The sequence below is a fragment of the Capra hircus genome, chromosome 28, assembly GCF_001704415.2.
Source record: "Capra hircus breed San Clemente chromosome 28, ASM170441v1, whole genome shotgun sequence".
NCBI lineage: Eukaryota > Metazoa > Chordata > Mammalia > Artiodactyla > Bovidae > Capra > Capra hircus.
In genome coordinates, this window is record NC_030835.1 from 21,478,875 (window position 1) to 21,498,661 (window position 19,787).

Here is a 19,787-nt window from a genome sequence, read left to right on the forward strand (position 1 = left end):
TTGTAGCTCAGTCAGTAAAGAATCTGCCTGCAGTGCAGGAGACCTGGGTTCGATCCCTGGGTTGGGAAGATCACCTGGAGAAGGAAATGGCAACCCACTCCAGCATTCTTGCTGGAAAATCCCACAGACAGAGGAGCCTGGTGGGCTGCAGTCCATGGGATCACAAAGAGTTGGGAGTGTTGGAATGTATACCTTCTGTTGTATTTCCTTTGCTCTTTTTTATTCTTAAAACAAAAGAAAACAAAAATCCTAAAAAAGTCAACCAACCAACTGAACAAAATAAAACAATTGTAGCCCTATCTCTGGAACGTACCTCTTATGTCTCACTCTATAATTGATTTCAAGGGGCTCGAGACTCTTTATGAGGCTGTTGTGCCTTAGGAATTTTTTAGAGTATTTAGGCATGCTGCATTTCTAATTAATGCACATGTAGGCAATATGCCTTAGATTTCGAAGTCAAGAGATCCAATGAAATGAGTCACCAGAGGGAAGCTTTGTGTTAAGCCCTTTCATTATGGGAACAAAGAGCAAAAATATTCTTGAATAAATAATTACAGGCTCTATAGATGAAAGAGGTATTTTTAACCTAAATGTAGACAAGTAGATTCTACATTCCTACTGAAAAGAGGATGATAATATCAACTAATATTTGTTGAGCTCTTAGTAGGTGTCTGAGGCATGGGGTAAGTTATGACTTCTATATGGATTTTTAATTTTAATCTTCAAGATAATTTTGAAGAAGGTACTCTTCAGTTCAGTTCAGTTCAGTTGCTCAGTCATGCCCGACTCTTTGCGACCCCATGAACGGCAGCACACCAGGCCTCCCTGTCCATCACCAACTCTTGGAGTCCATCCAAACCCATGTCCATTGAGTCAGTGATGCCATCCAACCATCTTATCCTCTGTCATCCCCTTCTTCTCCTGCCCTCAATCTTTCGCAGCAGCAGGGTCTTTTCAAATGAGTCAGCTCTTTGCATCGGGTGGCCAAAGTATTGGAGTTTTGGCTTCAACATCAGCCCTTCCAATGAACACCCGGGACTTATCTCCTTTAGGATGGACTAATTCGATCTCCTTGCCATCCAAGGGACTCTCAGGAGTCTTCTCCAATACCACAGTTCAAAAGCATCAATTCTTTGGCTCTCAGCTTTCTTTATAGTCCAACTCTCACATCCATACATGACTACTGGAAAAACCATAGCCTTGACTAGATGGACCTTTGTTGGCAAAGTAGTGTCTCTGCTTTTTAATATGCTGTCTAGGTTGTTCATAACTTTCCTTCCAAGGAGTAAGCGTCTTTTAATTTCATGGCTGCAATCACCATCTGCAGGGATTTTGGAGCCCCCCAAAATAAAGTCAGCCACTGTTTCCACTGTTTCCCCATCTATTTGCCATGAAGTGATGGGACCAGATGCCATGATCTTAGTTTTCTGAATGTTGAGCTTTAAGCCAACTTTTTCACTCTCCTCTTCCACTTTCATCAAGAGGCTCTTCAGTTCTTCTTCACTTTCTGCCATAAGGGTGATGTCATCTGCATGTCTTATTTATATTTCTCCTGGCAATCTTGATTTCAGCTTGTGCTTCCTCCAGCCCAGCATTTCTCATGATGTACTCTGCATATAACTTAAATAAGCAGGGTGACAATATACAGCCTTGACGTACTCCTTTTATGAGAAAGCTGATGTTTAGCGAGGTTCACTAACTTGCCTAAAGTCACCAGTGAGCAGAGCCTAGATTCTCACCCAGACCAGCTTCAAAGCCAGTTCTCTTAATTACTGAGATCCAGTGGTGATGAAATGTAGAATTTGAGAATCCTTTTGTAGGCAGTGGGAGTGGAGAAGCTGCAGTGGTTCTCACACTGGCTGCTGCGTTGTTGCCCTGGGGAGGGGCTGAGTGGAGCTGAAATCTAGTCCTCCCTCTGCTGGACAAACTGGGGGCCTTCCTGCTAACACCTACAGGGCTTTTTCTAATTGGTCTGCCTGAAAGACTCAGATTTTACTAGTTCACTCAAAGTAAATCTTAATTCTCTAAACCTCTGAGTACTGCTGCCTGTATTTCCATTCATTCTCAATAATCCTTTGACTCCAACCTGTCTCTTTCTGGTCCACATCCTCCTTGGTTGTCTCATTTCATCTGCCTTTATGTTGTCAACTCTGAAATCTGTAATTTGATCCCAGACTTCTCTCCCAAACTCTACTTTCATATCTCTAACTGCCTACTTACTAATAACATCTTTACTTGGATGTCTATTGTACATCCTAAATTTGTATGTATCTCAACTCATGTCCCAAACTGGGCTCTTCATCTTCTTCCTCCTGCAGCATCCCTACCTCAGTTAATGGCAATACCATCCTTCCAGTTGCTTCAGACAAAAAACTTAAAGATATCTTGAGTTCTTTTTATCCTATGTTCAATCTGTCCAGAATTCCTATTGGTTCACAATTGTCTACAATCTGACCACTTCTGTTCATTTCTGCTGCCACCAGTCAGGTTTAGGCCATTATTTTCTCTCATTGGGGTCACTACAGAAGTTTCTCAATAGTGTCCCTAATTTTGCTCTTGCCCTCAATACTTCCTGTTATTCACCAGAGTGATCCTTTCAAAATATAAAACAGATTATGTTTCTCTAGTGTTCAAACCCCTGCACTATGTCTCATGGTTTGATAAGATCTGTGGTTCCCCCCTGGACCCCCCTTAACTAACTCCATTACCATTCTGACCTTCTCTTTTACGATGCTTTTGGTAGTTCACTCCAACCCACTTACACTGGCCTCCTTGCTCATCTGCAAACATGACAGTACTCTCCTGTCATTAAGTTTTTTCTCCAGTTGTTATCTCTGCCTAGAATGCTCTTCTCCCAGACCTCTGCTTGGCTAATTTCCTAACCTTTTGAAGTCCTTGCTCAAATGTACTCTTCTCAATGAGGTTAATATTTATCTTATTTAATATTGCAGTTTGCTCCCAACTCTCTTATCACTTGCTCCATTTTACTTTTTCTTTTTTGCTAGCACGTCTTTTTCTAAGGTACTAAACGATGTTACTGTTATTAGGTTTATTGTCTATTCTCTCTCCTTTCCCATGACTAGCACAAAGTAGAAACAATAAATATAAGTTGAATTAGTGAATAAATGAATGGTGCCCTATAGTCTAGGGGTGCCTCAGATCTCAAATCATTTAGGTCTTATAACTGACCAAAAGGCAAGGTAGAAGAGCTTACACTGATTATTGATCTTAAATAAGTACATGGAAAGTATTTGCAAAATGTAAGAAGAACGTCTGAAAAGAGAGAAATTCAATTATTAGACAATTGCTTGATTTTATTGACTCTGACAAACCTAAGATCCTTTTGTTAACCAGATGAGTAAAAGATATGTGCATTTCTTTCTTTACAGGACAGACAATCCAGTAGATGATTGCATTGGAAGCATGGAAATGGGGGTTTGGGATGGGGATGGAGGTACACTTGGAAAATAGCTATGTGTAGACATTACAGTGGAAATTTAAAAAATTATAGTTGTCCCCTTTCCATTTGGTTGCATTCTAGCTAAGACTTAATTATACAAAACAAACTGTGATAAATTATGCAGTAAATCCCCCATACCCCATTTTCCTTTTCTTTACTTAAACCTGTTTATTGTAATTTAGATGATTTTTTTGTCAATTAACATTTGGTTCCACTCCTTCACATTACTCCTAACCATATTCAGCTAACCCTTCTAAGGGATGCCTATGGGGGAGAGTGAAGCCTACTTTTGTTGTATACTCAGTATAAAATTTTAATGATAATTAAAATAAATGTTCTCTTTCATGAAGCTATCTCAGTACTTGGAAATCCTTAATTAGTTGCTCACCCTTTCTTCTGATATTTTGTAAGTACAGTGTCAGCTAATATTAACATTTGTGATGATCATGGGATTTTTTTTGTTGTTTAGTCACTAAGTCATGTCCAATTCTTTTGTGACCCCATGGACTGTAGCCTGCCAAGCTCCTCTGTCCATGGGATTTCCCAGGCAAGAATACTGGAGTGGGTTGTCATTTCCTTCTCCAGGGGATCTTCATGACCCAGGGATCAAATCCACATCTCCTGCATTGGCAGGCAGATTCTTTACCACTGAAGATGGTGGGGATTGTGACCTACTAAAAGTATTTCCCTTTTCTATTTCACTAAATGAGATTCCGAATGGATCTCATGAAGCCCAAAGATACTTTTGGTAGGAGAATTGTTGACACCATCAAAGCACTTTAAACTTGAAGGAAAGAAATCTGTTTTCAGATAAAGCCATCAAAGGCATGTGAATGTGCATTAGGGCATAGAAAGAACCATGTTAATAGAGATGATGCGTAATGATTACCTAGAGAAAATTACATGAGAAAGGGTCAATAATAAATAAGTAATAATAAATATAGGTACATGGAAAAACAGTTTAAGTAATCTTCATAGATATCAATAAATTATGAATTTTGTTGTTTTTGAGTATTTAAATTGTTTATTTTCTCATGAATGTAATGCTGAATGTTCACAAAAATAATTTTAATAAAAGGAGTAAAGAAATACATGCAGCGAATAACAACTCTTGCATGGAAACAAACTTAAGGAAAAGTAATAACAGAGAGCATTTGAATGAGGGGGAAAAAGAGGGAAAAGAGAAGTAATTTTGTTGTGGAAGCTTGAAAGTCTTTTCCTAAATGTGGAAGAACCGATGCTTTTTTATCGTACCTCTGTGTTAACTGCATGTTTTAGAAGATTGAGGATAGAATGAAAGAGCAAATCTGACTAAAAGGGCAGAACTTGGTGATATGGAGTGCTAGAAAGTTTGGGTAGTTCTGTCCTTAACATTTGTAGTGAGCAGAATGAAAATATTCATGGAGGCCTGCATACCATACTTACATATGTGAAAGCTACAAATCAAGCTAACAAGTTGCTAAAATAGGTTCTATCCTCTTATCTTTCTGCCTGGAGAAATATACCTCCAAATTTACCTGAAAGATAAAGATCTGGATTTAGAATTCTTGTATTCCTTGATGTTTCCTGTTAGAATGAGGTGATGCCCCTGATGGTCAGCTTCCTTTCCTTTCCACTTCTGGCTCTGTCTTGTACTTGAGAGGCCTTCAGTTCAGTTCAGTCACTCAGTCGTGTCTGACTCTTTGCGACCCCATGAATCGCAGCACACCAGGCCTCCCTGTCCATCACCAACTCCCGGAGTTCACTCAGACTCACGTCCATCGAGTCAGTGATGCCATCCAGCCATCTCATCCTCGGTTGTCCCCTTCTCCTCCTGCCCCCAATCCCTCCCAGCATCAGAGTTGTTTGCAATGAGTCAACTCTTCGCATGAGGTGGCCAAAGTACTGGAGCTTCAGCTTTAGCATCATTCCTTCCAAAGAAATCCCAGGGTTGATCTCCTTCAGAATGGACTGGTTGGATCTCCTTGCATTCCAAGGGACTCTCAAGAGTCTTCTCCAACACCACAGTTCAAAAGCATCAATTCTTCGGCGTTCAGCTTTCTTCCCAGTCCAACTCTCACATCCATACATGACTACTGGAAAAACCATAGCCTTGACTAGATGGACCTTAGTCGGCAAAGTAATGTCTCTGCTTTTGAATATGCTATCTAGGTTGGTCATAACTTTTCTTCCAAGGAGTAAGCGTCTTTTAATTTCATGGCTGCAGTCACCATCTGCAGTGATTTTGGAGCCCCCCAAAATAAAGTCTGACACTGTTTCCACTGTTTCCCCATCTATTTCCCATGAAGTGATGGGACAGGATGCCATGATCTTTGTTCTGAATGTTGAGCTTTAAGTCAACTTTTTCACTCTCCACTTTCACTTTCATCAAGAGTCTTTTTAGTTCCTCCTCACTTTCTGCCATAAGGGTGGTGTTATCTGCATATCTGAGGTTATTGATATTTCTCCCGGCAATCTTGATTCCAGCCTGTGTTTTTTCCAGTCCAGCGTTTCTCATGATGTACTCTGCATAGAAGCAATATACAGCCTTGATGTACTCCTTTTCCTATTTGGAACCAGTCTGTTGTTCCATGTCCAGTTCTAACCGTTGCTTCCTGAGAGGCCTCGGGTACATGCAAATGGACAACTTGCATGTCTGAGCTCCATAATACTCATCAGCAAACAGCTGCCTCTTGGCTACCTCTCAGGTACGGGGATGGGCATGTTGTGATTTGCACTTAGAAGTTTGGGTTGCAGAAAGAGGCTGGCATATGCATTGGAAGTGGACTTGGACTAAGTAGAGAGTTAGGGGTACTGAGTGTGTCAGAAAGGGTATATATGAGCTCTGGGAAGACACATCACCTTGGTCTCATGGACTCTTCTGAAGCGTTAATAGAATGTGTATCCCCCATGACCTCTCAGAGTTAACTTCACTTAAAAGTGAAATACTTGTTAAACAGAATGAGTTTTAAATTGCTATAAGCTCAATTTAAAGCAAGGAATAAAGTGGAGTAAAGAAAATTTAGGCATATGGACAAAGGGAACTTGGGGAGAAAGGAAGTATCCACATGATACTTTGTTCTGCCTTACAGACTATCCCTGGAGACATCTATTACTGCTGTCAAGAGATTTATTTTCCTTCCTTAAACTCTGAAAATTGGGGTTTAATCTAGTCTGCTTGTTTCCAAACCTGAACCTTTCCCACTTTATAAAACTATCTCTAGTGGTTAGGAGTTAAAAAATTTCAGATTTCAACTCAACATGAGGAAGAACTTTATAAAAGTAATCACTGGCATCTAATGGTATAGTGAGCATCTCATTTCCCAGTACATTGTTGTAATGAAGGATGCTGTAGGAGGTGTCCTTGAACTGTTCCAGAGATACTTTCTAACTCTTAAAATTTTGTAGATTATAAAATGCAAATGCCTTGGGTTATAATACCCATACCCTAGCAGGATTTTAGTTTTGGATTCACATTGCATTATGGCTACAAAAGGTTGGTAAAAACTCATCAGATTTTGACCTTCCTTTGACTTCATTTGCAAAATTCTGTAGTCTGATGCCTATTATTGCCTTGATCTCCAAATCAGTTTCCTCAGTTAACTAGAAAATGTTTTGATACTATACACAAAGTGATTAGTATGTACAGTGTTAGTATTTTTAATAGTATACTCAACTTTAGAGATGTAATTGTACTTAAATGCTTTCTTAAATTATTAGATTTGTCATAATTGTTTCACTTGAAATTTTCAGCATAATTATCTTTGTTTTTAATAATATATATGAAAGAATTATAAATATTAATTATGAGTTTGTCTGATTATAAGTTTATTTGAAATCACAATTTTGACTCTATGTACAAATTTCTCTGTTGAGTCACTGCAGACAGTCTTTGGCAGATTCTTATTATTCTCAAGAATACTTTATACATCCATTTTTGTAGTAAGAGAGTCATGGAATATAGCCCTGTGGCATATATTTGGAGAGCAGTAAGGTTTCTAGGCTCTATAATATTTGCCTCTATTTAACAAATTATTATTATCTAAGGATTAAATTATATCAAGAAAAGAGCCAATACGGAAGATTTTTTTTTTTTTTTTTTGGTACAGGGTGGTTTTGTTTGTGCACCTCTCTCTCTGCACATGTATCAGGCATATAGTGTGGGCTTAGTGAAGCACTGATCTTTTCAGTTACATGTACATGAAGAGATCATGATTATCTTTGGATACATACACTAAAACATTTATGGATCCAGGGGGAGGATTAGAGAGAGCGTGAGAGGCTGAAGGGCAGAGAGATGCTGATTTTGTGGAACTAAAACAGTGGGATCTGAGAAAGGTAGGAGGAGAATGGGGTAGACTCTCAGGGCAAGGAGTTGGAGTGAACATGGACCCTACCCTGAGATTCTGACTTCCCGTAGGGGTTGGAGGCAGACGTATAGAAAAAAGAACACTACTCTTCCCTAGAATCCCTGAGACTGAGAGGAGTGTTGAAAGGACTGATTCTGGGATAAAACATGATTTCATGAAAATGTGTCATTGTTTCTTTCACTTATTCATCTATCTATCCATAGTTCATTAGTAAAACCAAAACCAACCCTGGTTTTACAAATGGACTTTGTAAGAAAATAGGAAACTTAGAAGAAAGTTTGGAAGAAACTTTGAAAGAAAATAGGCAACAACTAAATGGAAAGATTTGTGCATTGATAGTAACACACACTTCTATAGACTATAATAGTTTATAGGCTAATAATAGGCCAAGTTATACATAGGATAGATGTGTTTCTTACTGTTATCCTGTGAACCTTCAGTAAATACTTGCTGGGTGATTATCGACTGTGAATAAGTTAATATAGATTTGTTGGCTTAGGAATTTGGGTAATAGTCTTCATGGCTGATGTTTTACTTTGAATATGTTATGAAATTCTATACATGGTCACTTGCTATATATGTATTCTTATTAAAAAATCTCACTGAACCAACATTTAAGATTTATATTAAGGTCTGAAAGAATGGTTTGCAATGTTTTTCTTATTTTGTCTTGCCCAAACATGAAGATTTGCCTTTCTTTCTATAATAACTATGCCAATTTATGTTAGTTTCTTTTCTGTAAAGGAAAGGAAATGGCTCAAAACTGTCTTCTTCAAATCAAAACTCTCAAATGATTCCCCAAATAGAGAGATGTATCATGTCTTCCAAAGTCCTACCTGATTCTTCATCTGAATGGTCAGTAACAAAAGGCAAAATATGGGCTCTGGCTGCCCTAGTTGTTATGATTTCATGGAAGTCAAAGCATGTGTTTGCTGCAAGATATCTCTCACCAACTCAGCCATTCATTTTTTACTTAAGACTCCTGATAAATGCAAACTCACCTTGGCTGGGTTATAATTTTAGTTATGGACAAACCAGCATAAATTAATTTGTTGGAGGACCCAAGCCCAGAAACATGACCTGAGAAAACAGTTGGGGAATATCTTGTTTCTCTGTTGGTGGACTTGGCACCTTTGTCCTCTGAGGGCTACAGCTGATAGCAGGAGGAGGTGCTTGAATACTAATCACACATATGCTGTGATTTTCATCAGTGCTTTCCTCTAGAAAGTGTTTTTTCTTTATTAGTAAATGTCTTTTTGTTTTTGTGCACAGGCAGCATGTCAGCTGAAACACCAATCACACTGAGTATCAATCCTCAGGATCTGCAGGTCCAGACATTCACTGTAGAGAAACTACTGGAGCCTCTCATAATCCAGGTATTGATAACATGGAAATTACAATGAATAGTAACTGCAAAAGTACTAAGAAACATAGGAAAAATAAGTAATGGAAAGATTTGATTTTTATAGAATGATATGTTATCCAAAATTGTCTTTTAAAATTTTTAATTATACATATTTCAATACCATTCTCCCAAATCATCCCACCTTCAATTAGCCTCCAATTAAAATAAATAAATTTAAATTAAAAAAATAAAATGTTTAAAAGTGTACCAAAGTATCTATTTAGTAGTAATAATGATAACATTCTGAAAGTTCCTCCCCAGATTCTCTTTAAAAAGCAAAAAAGTAATAATATGCATATACAGTTTTGAAAGTACTTTTATGCAGATTATCTTGTTCAATTGTCATGAAAACTGAGTGAGGCAGGCAGCATGGTTAAAACCATTCTTATTACACAGACGAGGAAACAGCTAGAAACAGCCTAGAGAATTTCAGTGACTTGCCTCAGAGTACATGGTAGCTCATCTGTCAAATAGGAAATTATTTTAAAACACCAAAATGTATGAGAAAAGCAGATATTTAAGTTATTCTGTGATAAAATCTTTCCATAAAGTGAATAATTCCTTGATAATATGCATAATGATTCTCTGACTTTATTATGTAAGCCCAGATTTTATTTATTGGCTTTTCTTAGAGCAGAGTTTGGAGAAACTTACACTATAGTATAGATTTAAATTTTTTGTTTTTAACCCCAAATTTGTGAGAAAACTCCTGTTTAAGCTTACCTTCCATCATACCCCCCTAAGACAAATTGTCCCTTTTTCTAAGGCCTTGAAGTACTCTAGGGTTTCTTAAGTGAGAAATGACACTGACCTTATCTCTGATAATTTAAACATTTTCTGCTTGTTTGTCTTCTTTGTGAGGTGGATGGTGGGGAGGAGAGTAGCTCTAACAATAAGCTTTGTACATATTTTTACTTAGCATATCTCCTACTGGAAAGATGATTTAAAACATGTGCCTCACTGATGATAGCTTAATCATGAACTTTGGCAGTCTATAAGACACTAATATATGGTATGAAATTGATATTAGATGACTCTGAATCTTCACTGAAGTCTCTGTCTTTGCCACCCACAGAATGGTCTCATGTTAAAAAGAGAATTTTTGAACAACAAAATTATTTGCCCAAGCTCTTGATTTTCATTATAATGGGATTCTCCTTACAAAAAACCAGTACATTTCAAAGTCAGAGTCATTAATTTGAATTTGACGAACAACCTTCTTGTCACCCTGATCATGTATTACCTATCAATACAATAAAAATTCCATTAAAGATTTTTTTACTAGAATGGCATCATACTAAATATCTCATCACATTCTTTTTTAAAAAGAGTGTTTAATTTGAAATTGTTACATTGTTTATTTTAAGCATGTAATATAGTCTCTGATTATAGTGGAAAACATTCCAAAAGAAGTTAATGATCTTTAAATTCATAATGCCACCAGATAAAGTTATCATTTAGTAACCCCATTAAAAAAAGTCTCACCTTTCATCATTATTTATCTTCATGTTATATTCCTTTGCTTTCAAGGTTCCACAGAAATTACTTACTATCTCTGTATATAACTCAAAGTCAAAATTGCATTTTAATTTTTGGAGTAATTGGTCATAGATACTATTATGTCACTCTGATTTCTAAGTTCATTGATTCATAAATCTTTATTGTGCTCTTTTTATAGTTACCAGTCTTTCTGACCAAACTTGATTTATCTTTAATCTATTTTTTTTCTTTTGGGCATAGGTAAATTACTAGGTCATTTTGCAGGGATGTTCAGTCTGGGATATATTTCAGTCATTCAGTTTCATTTTCTATGTATGATAACTTACACAGTTGCATCCTTCTGTAATAAATTCCTCCAATGGATCAGAAATAATTTTTTTCTCAGCAATTACATTTTTATGATTGCAACTGTAGGCCTCTGTACTTTATCACTTTTAAGATCTAAGTTTGGCAATGCAGTGCAGAAAGTCTATTTATGCAGAATTGCGATGAAAAGAATTTACATCTCTATGTTGTATACTCTCTGAAGGAGATATAAACTGCTAAAGCATGCTACAGTTGTTACATAATGGACTTATCTATAATCTTATTTGCCACAAAATATAATTTGCTATGTGTCAGATTCATGTAGAATGTGAGCTAGAACAGTTAATTTTAAATCCCTTAAGATAAGAACAATAACAAGCTCCTCATAATGTTATCTCCAATGAATACAGAAGGTCTTTTGGGGGGGCAAAGGTTCAAATATATTTTCTGACATAAATATATTTCATGTTTTCAAGTGGTAAATATAGAGTTAGACCAATAGTAATAAACATTATCACTGTCTCTCACCTCTAATTTTGTAGGACCTCTTAGCCTTTCCACTTTGATAGTGTTTCACATCTATTTCTGGGAGTCCCTTAGGGATGGCTTTTATATACTCTATAATATGCATTGGGTCAAGTTTAAGAATATCTGCTCAATTTTTTATCAGTCAGCATAAGCTAGGCTATGCTGTGATGAAGCAACCTTCAAATCTCTTGAAGCTTCAGTTCAGTTCATTTCAGTTGCTCAGTGGTGTCCAACCCTTTGTGACCCCATGAACTGCAGCACGCCAGGCCTCCCTGTCCATCACCAACTCCCGGAGTCTACCCAAACTCATGTCCATTGAGTTGGTGATGCCATCCAACCATCTCATTCTGTCGTCCCCTTCTTCTCCTGCCCTCAATCTTTCCCAGCATTAGAGTCTTTTCAAATGAGTCAGCTCTTTGCATCAGGTGGCCAAAGTATTGGAGTTTCAGCTTCAATATCAGTCTTTCCAATGAACACCCAGGACTGATCTCCTTTAGGATGGACTGATTGGATCCCTTGCCGTCCAAGGGACTCTCAGGAGTCTTCTCCAACACCACAGTTCAAAAGCATCATTCTTCAGTGCTCAGCTTTCTTTATAGTCCAACTCTCACATCTGGAAAAACCATACTACTGGGTTTTCACTACTAGAAAAACCATAGCCTTGACTAGATGGACCTTTGTTGGCAAAGTAATGTCTCTGATTTTAATGTGCTGTGTAGGTTGGTCATAACTTTTCTTCCAAGGAGTAAGCATCTTTTAATTTCATGGCTGCAATCACCATCTGCAGTGATTTTGGCTTAACAAAGTTTCATTTCTTGCTCAAGCTACATGTTTAAAGTGAGTTGGCTGGGAGGTCTCTGCTTTGATTCAGGCACTCAGGGACCCAGGCTAATGTATATTCCATCTCAATGTTTATTTCTACTATGGTTGAAACAGGGAAAGGGAACACTATGAATCATGCAAGGGCTCCTAAATTGTCCACCTGGATGTGACATATGTCAGTTCCACTCACATTGCTTTTATCAAAGCAAGTTATGTGGTCAGTGGGGATGCTAGATGTGTGATCTTGTTCTGTTCCCAGGAGGATGAGAATATTTGTGAACAGCCCTGAAAACCGTTATCTTTCCATTGCTTCCTTTTCAGGGGTTCTTGTTTTGTTAAGTCTCCATCTGATTAGTCACCTTTCCACTCTGATCACATCTGACCTTATCAGGGTGGGCAACTGACTTATTGACAATTATAGGTTGGCATGAGAGCTCTGCCCCTGGGGTATGATGGTAAATTGATCCTATTGCCATCCTCGCTTTTGGGAATTGACTTTGGTTATAGTTAATCAGTTACCTAGCATTAAACAGTTATATCATGTGCAAAGCTGAGCAACGCACAGAAAGAAGTAGAGATATGAAGGAGAGTTCTGTTGGAGCAATTTTCAAGTTTGGATCCACAAACTCATGCTGTTGAGGGACAATAAGGTTTCCTAGTTATCATGGTTTTAATGGATCCTTCCAATTTCCAAACCACAAACTAGTCTCAAAATAATACTATAGCCTCTGTGGGGCCTCAGTTTCCAGTTTCCTTGAGCATATACCGTATAGCCCTGATGCTTGTCTTCCTTTGTCATCTGATTCCCTGGCCTCCTACCTCTTCATCAGTAGCTGAAACTTCAGAAGTTCCATTAGTAGCAGTTATCAAGGGTTCTTGTAATGGCCCTCACTTGCTTATTATAGAATGAAGATTTTCCTGTAAAGCTTTTCTTCTGCTCTTCCCTTCATCTCCAGTTTTTGAAGTCTCCGATGTTTGACTCATCAGTTCTCCCAAACTAGTCTATCTGCCATGTTTTTCCATTTTGCCTGGTTTCATCTAGTTGATATGTAGAAGATAACTGCCAAAGATGCCCATTTTTAAGACTGGAAAAGGACATGCCAGGGTCCCAATGCCTCTAAATTTAAGTAGCAGAATGACACTGGGCTTTTTCAGAAGAGGAGAGAATACCTTTCTTCCAAACTGTGCTTCACTCTGTCATATATGCCCCGATGAATTATGTATACCTAGAATCACATGAAATTCCTTTGAGAATAGCCCCTTTCAGCCTTTCCCTTAATTTCTCTCTTCTCCTTGTCTTAAGTGTCTGGATGACAAACTGTTAATTCTTCTAAGCACCATGTTTTTCTTTCCTCTTTGACTCCTATGGAGGACTTCTCTGATATACTCCATTCTAGATGTTGATGCCCAAAGGGTTTATTTCCATTGTTCTACAGAGAGGTTTGATTGACTTCCAGGTAGCAGGGAGAGGACCTGCTTTGGCTTCTTAGCTTCCTAGAATATAATTTCCTTTGTTTCTTTCAGAAAAGTTTTCATTTGTTTGTGGTTGTTTTCTGTCATTTTAGGGGCCATTTTGAATGAGCACGATGCCTTTTACTTATATTTATTTGGTTTTATCTCCAAGCTTCTTTTTTTTGCATACTTGCTGATTATCCTATCAATAGAATTCATGTCAAAATTAACCTTGAAGATTCCAAGAAAATCTCAAAGACAGGGATGAGCACATATAGTGTTCTTGTAGATTACTTTAAAAGCAAATATTGTTTTTCTTTCTGGCTTACTTCACTCTGTATAATTGGCTCCAGTTTCATCCATCTCATCAGAACTGATTCAAATGAATTCTTTTTAACGGCTGAGTAGTACTCCATTGTGTATATGTACCACAGCTTTCTTATCCATTCATCTGCTGATGGGCATCTAGGTTGTTTCCATGTCCTGGCTATTATAAACAGTGCTGCGATGAACATTGGGGTACATGTGTCTCTTTCAATTCTGGTTTCCTCGGTGTGTATGCCCAATACAGTATACTAACACATATATATGGAATTTAGAAAGATGGCAATGACAACCCTGTATGCAAGACAGGAAAAAAGATGCAGATGTGTATAACGGACTTTTGGACTCAGAGGGAGAGGGAGAGGGTGGGATGATTTGGGAGAATGGCATTCTAACATGTATACTATCATGTAAGAATTGAATTGCCAGTCTATGTCTGACGCAGGATATAGCATGCTTGGGGCTGGTGCATGGGGATGACCCAGAGAGATGTTATGGGGAGGGAGGTGGGAGGGGGGTTCATGTTTGGGAACGCATGTAAGAATTAAAGATTTTAAAATTAAAAAAATAAAAAACAACAACAAAAAATAAATAAAATTAAAAAAAAGCAAATATTGGAGTTTTGACTGTAATCTTAACAAGTAACTTCAAAAGTTAGTAAGTTAAATCTTTTAAGTACTTATATGTGCAAAGCATAGTAAGTATAAAGATGTTATTTGTATGATGGGATGAAGAAATAAACTTAATTCTGCCTCTTTAATGTTTTAAATTTTAAGATGATCAGTATAGTTGAGTTGTTTCTTATAAAGTGAATTCTTCAATTTCTGCATTCTCTTACTGTTGGAAAACTGCTCCCCTGGGAAAGTTGTTAGGCTACAATATTCCTTGAGAAACAAAATAGTTGAGAAAAAGGAAGCCATTTCTTAAAATAAGGATAAGAAAAACTAGTAGCTGATTAAAATAGCACAAGTCCATGGGAATGTGCATGGTGAACATGCAAGGGAACCCCTCCCCCCCGCCACCAGAACTTTTTAGCTTTGAACTTAGCTGTGGGCAGATGTCTGTCTCTGAACGTACTTCGCTTCCTCTCGGCTTGCTTCCTAGACCTTTTATTCTATCAGACTCTGATTTTTTTAAATACACCAATGTTGTTGCTTTGTTGTTCTGGGTTCTCTGATTACCTCTGATCCACTTCACATCCGTTAATATTTTTTCTTTCAATCTTTTTCTCCACAAATTCTGATTGATCTCACAGATATCCACTTCCAGTTTAGCTGTGAAATAAGATCTTTTTCTTATAAACTGGTTGTGTAGGCAACCAGGTGGTATAGACTGATAAGCCCAGGTCCACTTGCCTTAGTGGAAATGGCTAGATTGATGGGAGCAATTGTGGTTCAGCTATCCATATACCCCCAGATGTCCATATACTCCCAGATGTGGACATTTCCACTGCTTATGGTATGATTCTGCCCTTCATAGAATCCCCTGGTCTATTTTAGAACACTCAGCTTGTCCCAGAAGATATTGCTGCAGCTTGACACCTCCATGTTGCTAGACCAGCGGTTGGCAAACTTCTTCTGTGCCCTGGTCCACATAGTAGTTTCAGCTTTGATAGCTGTGTGGTTAGGCCATTTGAGATGGGTGTTCTCTGCTTTCTGTAGATCCTCCTTCTTGACCAATCCACGATTCACTCACATTAGATCCAATCCTCTTAATTATAGGGCTTAATTAGTCCTTGTTAACTTAGAATCCCACCTGACTTCAGTTCCCCCCCATAAACAGTGGCCTCTTTCTCCCCCTAGTAGCGAAGACTGCTGCCATGTCCTGCCCACTGTCTGCTGTAAAGGGTGGGGTGTTTCTCCAGGAACTTTTGTGTAAGATCTCTCTGGCCAATAAACCACTGATGTCTTTGTTGCTGTCCACTGACTTTTTCTTCAGTCTGGAGGATGCGTAACTACAAGGCTTGCAGGCCTGTGGCGTGCAGCCCAATAACAGCCATAGATTCTCTGTTATAACTACTCTTCTGTTTTAGTTTGAAAGCAGCTGTAGATAATATATAAACAAGTGGATGTGACTGTGTTCCAATAAAGCATTATTTGCAGAATAAGGTAAGTGGCAAGATTTGGCTCTTGGTACTTAATTTGCAGACCCCTGCTCTAGACTGACCATTTTCTCATGGAGATACTCTGCACTCACACTGGTTAAGGAAGGATAAGAAATGTGCAATATCTCACACACAGTTGAGAGCCCTTGTGAGATAAATTATGATGGAGTGGTTTGTGGCTAAGCCCTGTGAGAGACACAAAAGCCTCATTGGGGGAAGAGTACTAACTAGGCAATTTAGAAAGTTTCTCTGTGTTGGGATCCTGTTAGCCCAGTGGTTTTTAACCCTGACTGCACGTTAAATTCACCTGGGGGAGCTTATAAACCTCCCAAGTGCTCAGGCCACACAGGAAACTAATTAAATCAGAATCTTTGGGAGTAGGACCAGGTAGTAATTTTTGAAGCTCCCAGGTGATTACAGTGTGAAAATTGCTGGCCTGGCAATTACATCAGCCAGTGGTGAGCATGATTCTGCTTCCTGGAGGAAGGCTTGTCCCAGAATGGTGCCCCTTCTTTGTCTTTCTAATAGTGTTGGATAGTGTCCGTCTTGAATAAATTTGTAAGGAATTCCTGGGAGTAACCTCCTTTATCAGCTCTGTTTGTGATATGCTTAGTTCTCCTAGATCCCAGTGGGGCTATTAGTAGCAGCTCTAGGCAAATGACTGGAGCTGAGAAGTGGGATCCATGTTCTGCAGCTATCCTTTATCCAGCAAGCCACTTATGGATCTACGCATGGATTAGATTATAGTGTTATGGTATTAGATTATGGTGATGTAGATCTATGTATGGACTAGATTATGGTGGACTCTAGAATTCTGAGTACCCAAGGCATGTTTTGTTTGCCAAGGTTAGGTGGAGGAAGCACAAAGGAGGGAAGAGATTCATAATGCACAAGTCTGAAATTACAGTGTGGTATTACATTACATGAAGTTTACCTTTACAATTACCTGTAACCAGTTTTTCTCAACCTTAGCTGCAAAAGGGCATCACTTGAGGAACTTATAAACATCCTGATAGCCCCAGCCCACAGCTAAGCCAATCAAATCAGAATATCTGGAGTAGGATCCCATTAACATTATTTTTGAAAGCCTCCCAGGTGATTCTATTGTACAGTCACTAAAGTAGACCTTGCTGCTGCCAGAGTGTTGTCCATGGACTGCCAGTATCAGGCTCATTTGGAAACTCTTAAAAAAAATGCAGAACCCTGTCCTAGATCCACTGAATCAAATATGTGCACACTTCTATATTCAAAATGGATAACCAATAAAGACCTATTGTATAGTACTTGGAATTCTGCTCAATGTTATGTGCCAGCCTGGATGGGAAGTGGGTTTGGGGGAGAATGGATACATGTACATATATGGCTGAGTCTCTTTGCTGTTCACCTGAAACTACCACAACATCGTTAATCGGCTATGCCCCGTACAAGATGTTTTTGGTGTTTAAAAATATAAAAAGAAAAACTATAGACTGTGAAAAGACAAGGCATATTAAATCACCAACTAGAAATATATTCTTTGTTCTACTTAAAAAAATATATATATGGTATAATAAGATCCCATGTTATTTGTATCACTTTAAAGTTTGAGAAGCTAGGGTAGGAGACTGTAAATTTCAAATTTAAATAGCAACCTGTGTAGCCACAGTTGAAAACCACTGCTCTGTATCTTTAGTGACCTGCTGGTGTGTACGTGGTGAAGTCACCAGGAGAGTCCTAACTGATAATCATTCATTGCTCTGCAGTTGAGTCTTTGAAGGGGATTCCTTAGTGATTGTCTTGTGTGACCAGTGCATTTCTTCTTAAGAAGATTTACCTTTCCCACACTTTGACTTAGACTTAGCCACCCTCACTCCCTTCTTTCTCCAAGCCTGTGGTTAGTCTCATGCCAAGTGATAATGTTCTACCCAGAAATTGGCTTTTGGACACTAGGAAGCATGGCCTGAGAAATGAGATTTTCAAGAGCTTCTCCTTAGGATGTTTGGAACCATGACACAGTTTGTCTCGGCATATATATATATATATATATATATATATAAATCTCTGGGATAGTTGCTTAACTTTGAGTTCATATATACAGGTGACCTTTGGACAATGCAGGGGTTAGGAGTACATACCTTCTGTGCAATTGAAAATCTGCATATAACTTACAGCTGGCTCTCTGTATCCGAGATTCCTAGGTATTCACGGTTCTGCAGCTGTGGATTCAGGCAGCCTCAGATGTAGTATTTACTACTAAAATCCACATTTGAGTGGACACTTGTAGTTCAAACCCATGTTGTTTAAGGGTCAACTGTACATATATATGGGAGAAGGCGATGGCATCCCACTCCAGTACTCTTGCCTGGAAAATCCCATGGATGGAGGAGCCTGGTAGGCTGCAGTCCACAGGGTCGCTGAGAGTTGGACACAACTCAGTGATTTCACTTTCGCTTTTCACTTTCATGCACTGGAGAAGCAAATGGCAACCCACTCCAGTGTTCTTGCCTGGAGAATCCCAGGGATGGTGGAGCCTGGTGGGCTGCCATCTATGGGGCTGCACAGAGTCGGACACGACTGAAGCGACTTAGCAGCAGCAGCAGCAGCAGCAGCAGGTACATATATATATATATGTATATATTCATAGTACTGAATGCTCTGTAAATTAAGGCTTAACAAAAGTGGTTTGTGATTTTCATGAGTTTTTTTCTTTTAGGAAACAATTTGCATTCTTAACCCTGACTTGCAAGATACTGCAGTTCTTCAGTTTAGACACATTTTTCTGTGTTCTCTCCCTCATATTTTTAACATTTCTGAAATTAGAATGCATCATAGAATGGATATGAACATTTTAATGTAGTTTTCCTTTTTGATACTTGTAGAGGATCACAAATTTATCCACAATACACTTAAGCTCTTCTGTCTTTCATAAGTGATTTGATATTCCTCATAAGCTCCCATTCCCTGGAGATTGGGATAAATCTCTCAGTCTAAATTGGACTGGGCCAATAAGATTGGCAAACTGATATGATTCAGCAGTATAAAGCCTTTCTGGTAACTACTCAGGTTCTTTGGATCAGAAATGTGTGGTTGGGGTGTGGTTGTTTATGTGAGCTCATGGAGATGGGAGATGGGGCCTTTGGATCCATGTGGTTAGTGTCTATTACTGCTGGATGGCTGGTCTGGAATGCTCTCCTGAATGGTGACTTTTGAGTGGTGACCACTACTATGCATGAGTCCTCTGGTCACCACTGTGCATTTTCTGATATGGTCTATAGCTGATAAAATTGGTAGAGTGCTCTTTTCAGCTTGCTTAAGGTCCATGGTTCTCCTCAGATGCCTTAACCTCACCTTGGCCCTTGATAGTGCTTCATGCCAAGTCCCAGCTACATCCTCCATCAAGTGTCTGGCATTCTCTCTCTACCTCTCAGCCTTTGTGGTAGGATTACCTTGGTTCTCACCATGGTGGGCTCAGGGAAAGCCCACCAATCTTCAATTCAGTCATACTTTGATTGTCCTTCAGGGTATCTAGGATGGTCTGGGTCTTATCCATACTTCATG

General features: G+C 38.7%; 1 protein-coding gene across 2 annotated transcripts in view; it reads left to right on the top strand.

Annotated features, from left to right (window-relative positions):
* Positions 1-19,787, top strand: part of CTNNA3 (catenin alpha 3) — a 1,853,842-nt gene that overhangs the window by 44,132 nt on the left and 1,789,923 nt on the right. For both annotated transcript variants that reach the window (XM_018042551.1, XM_018042552.1), the window contains exon 2: positions 9,082-9,185. In XM_018042551.1, coding sequence (XP_017898040.1) covers positions 9,082-9,185 — 104 coding nt within the window. The remainder of the gene's footprint in view (positions 1-9,081; positions 9,186-19,787) is intronic.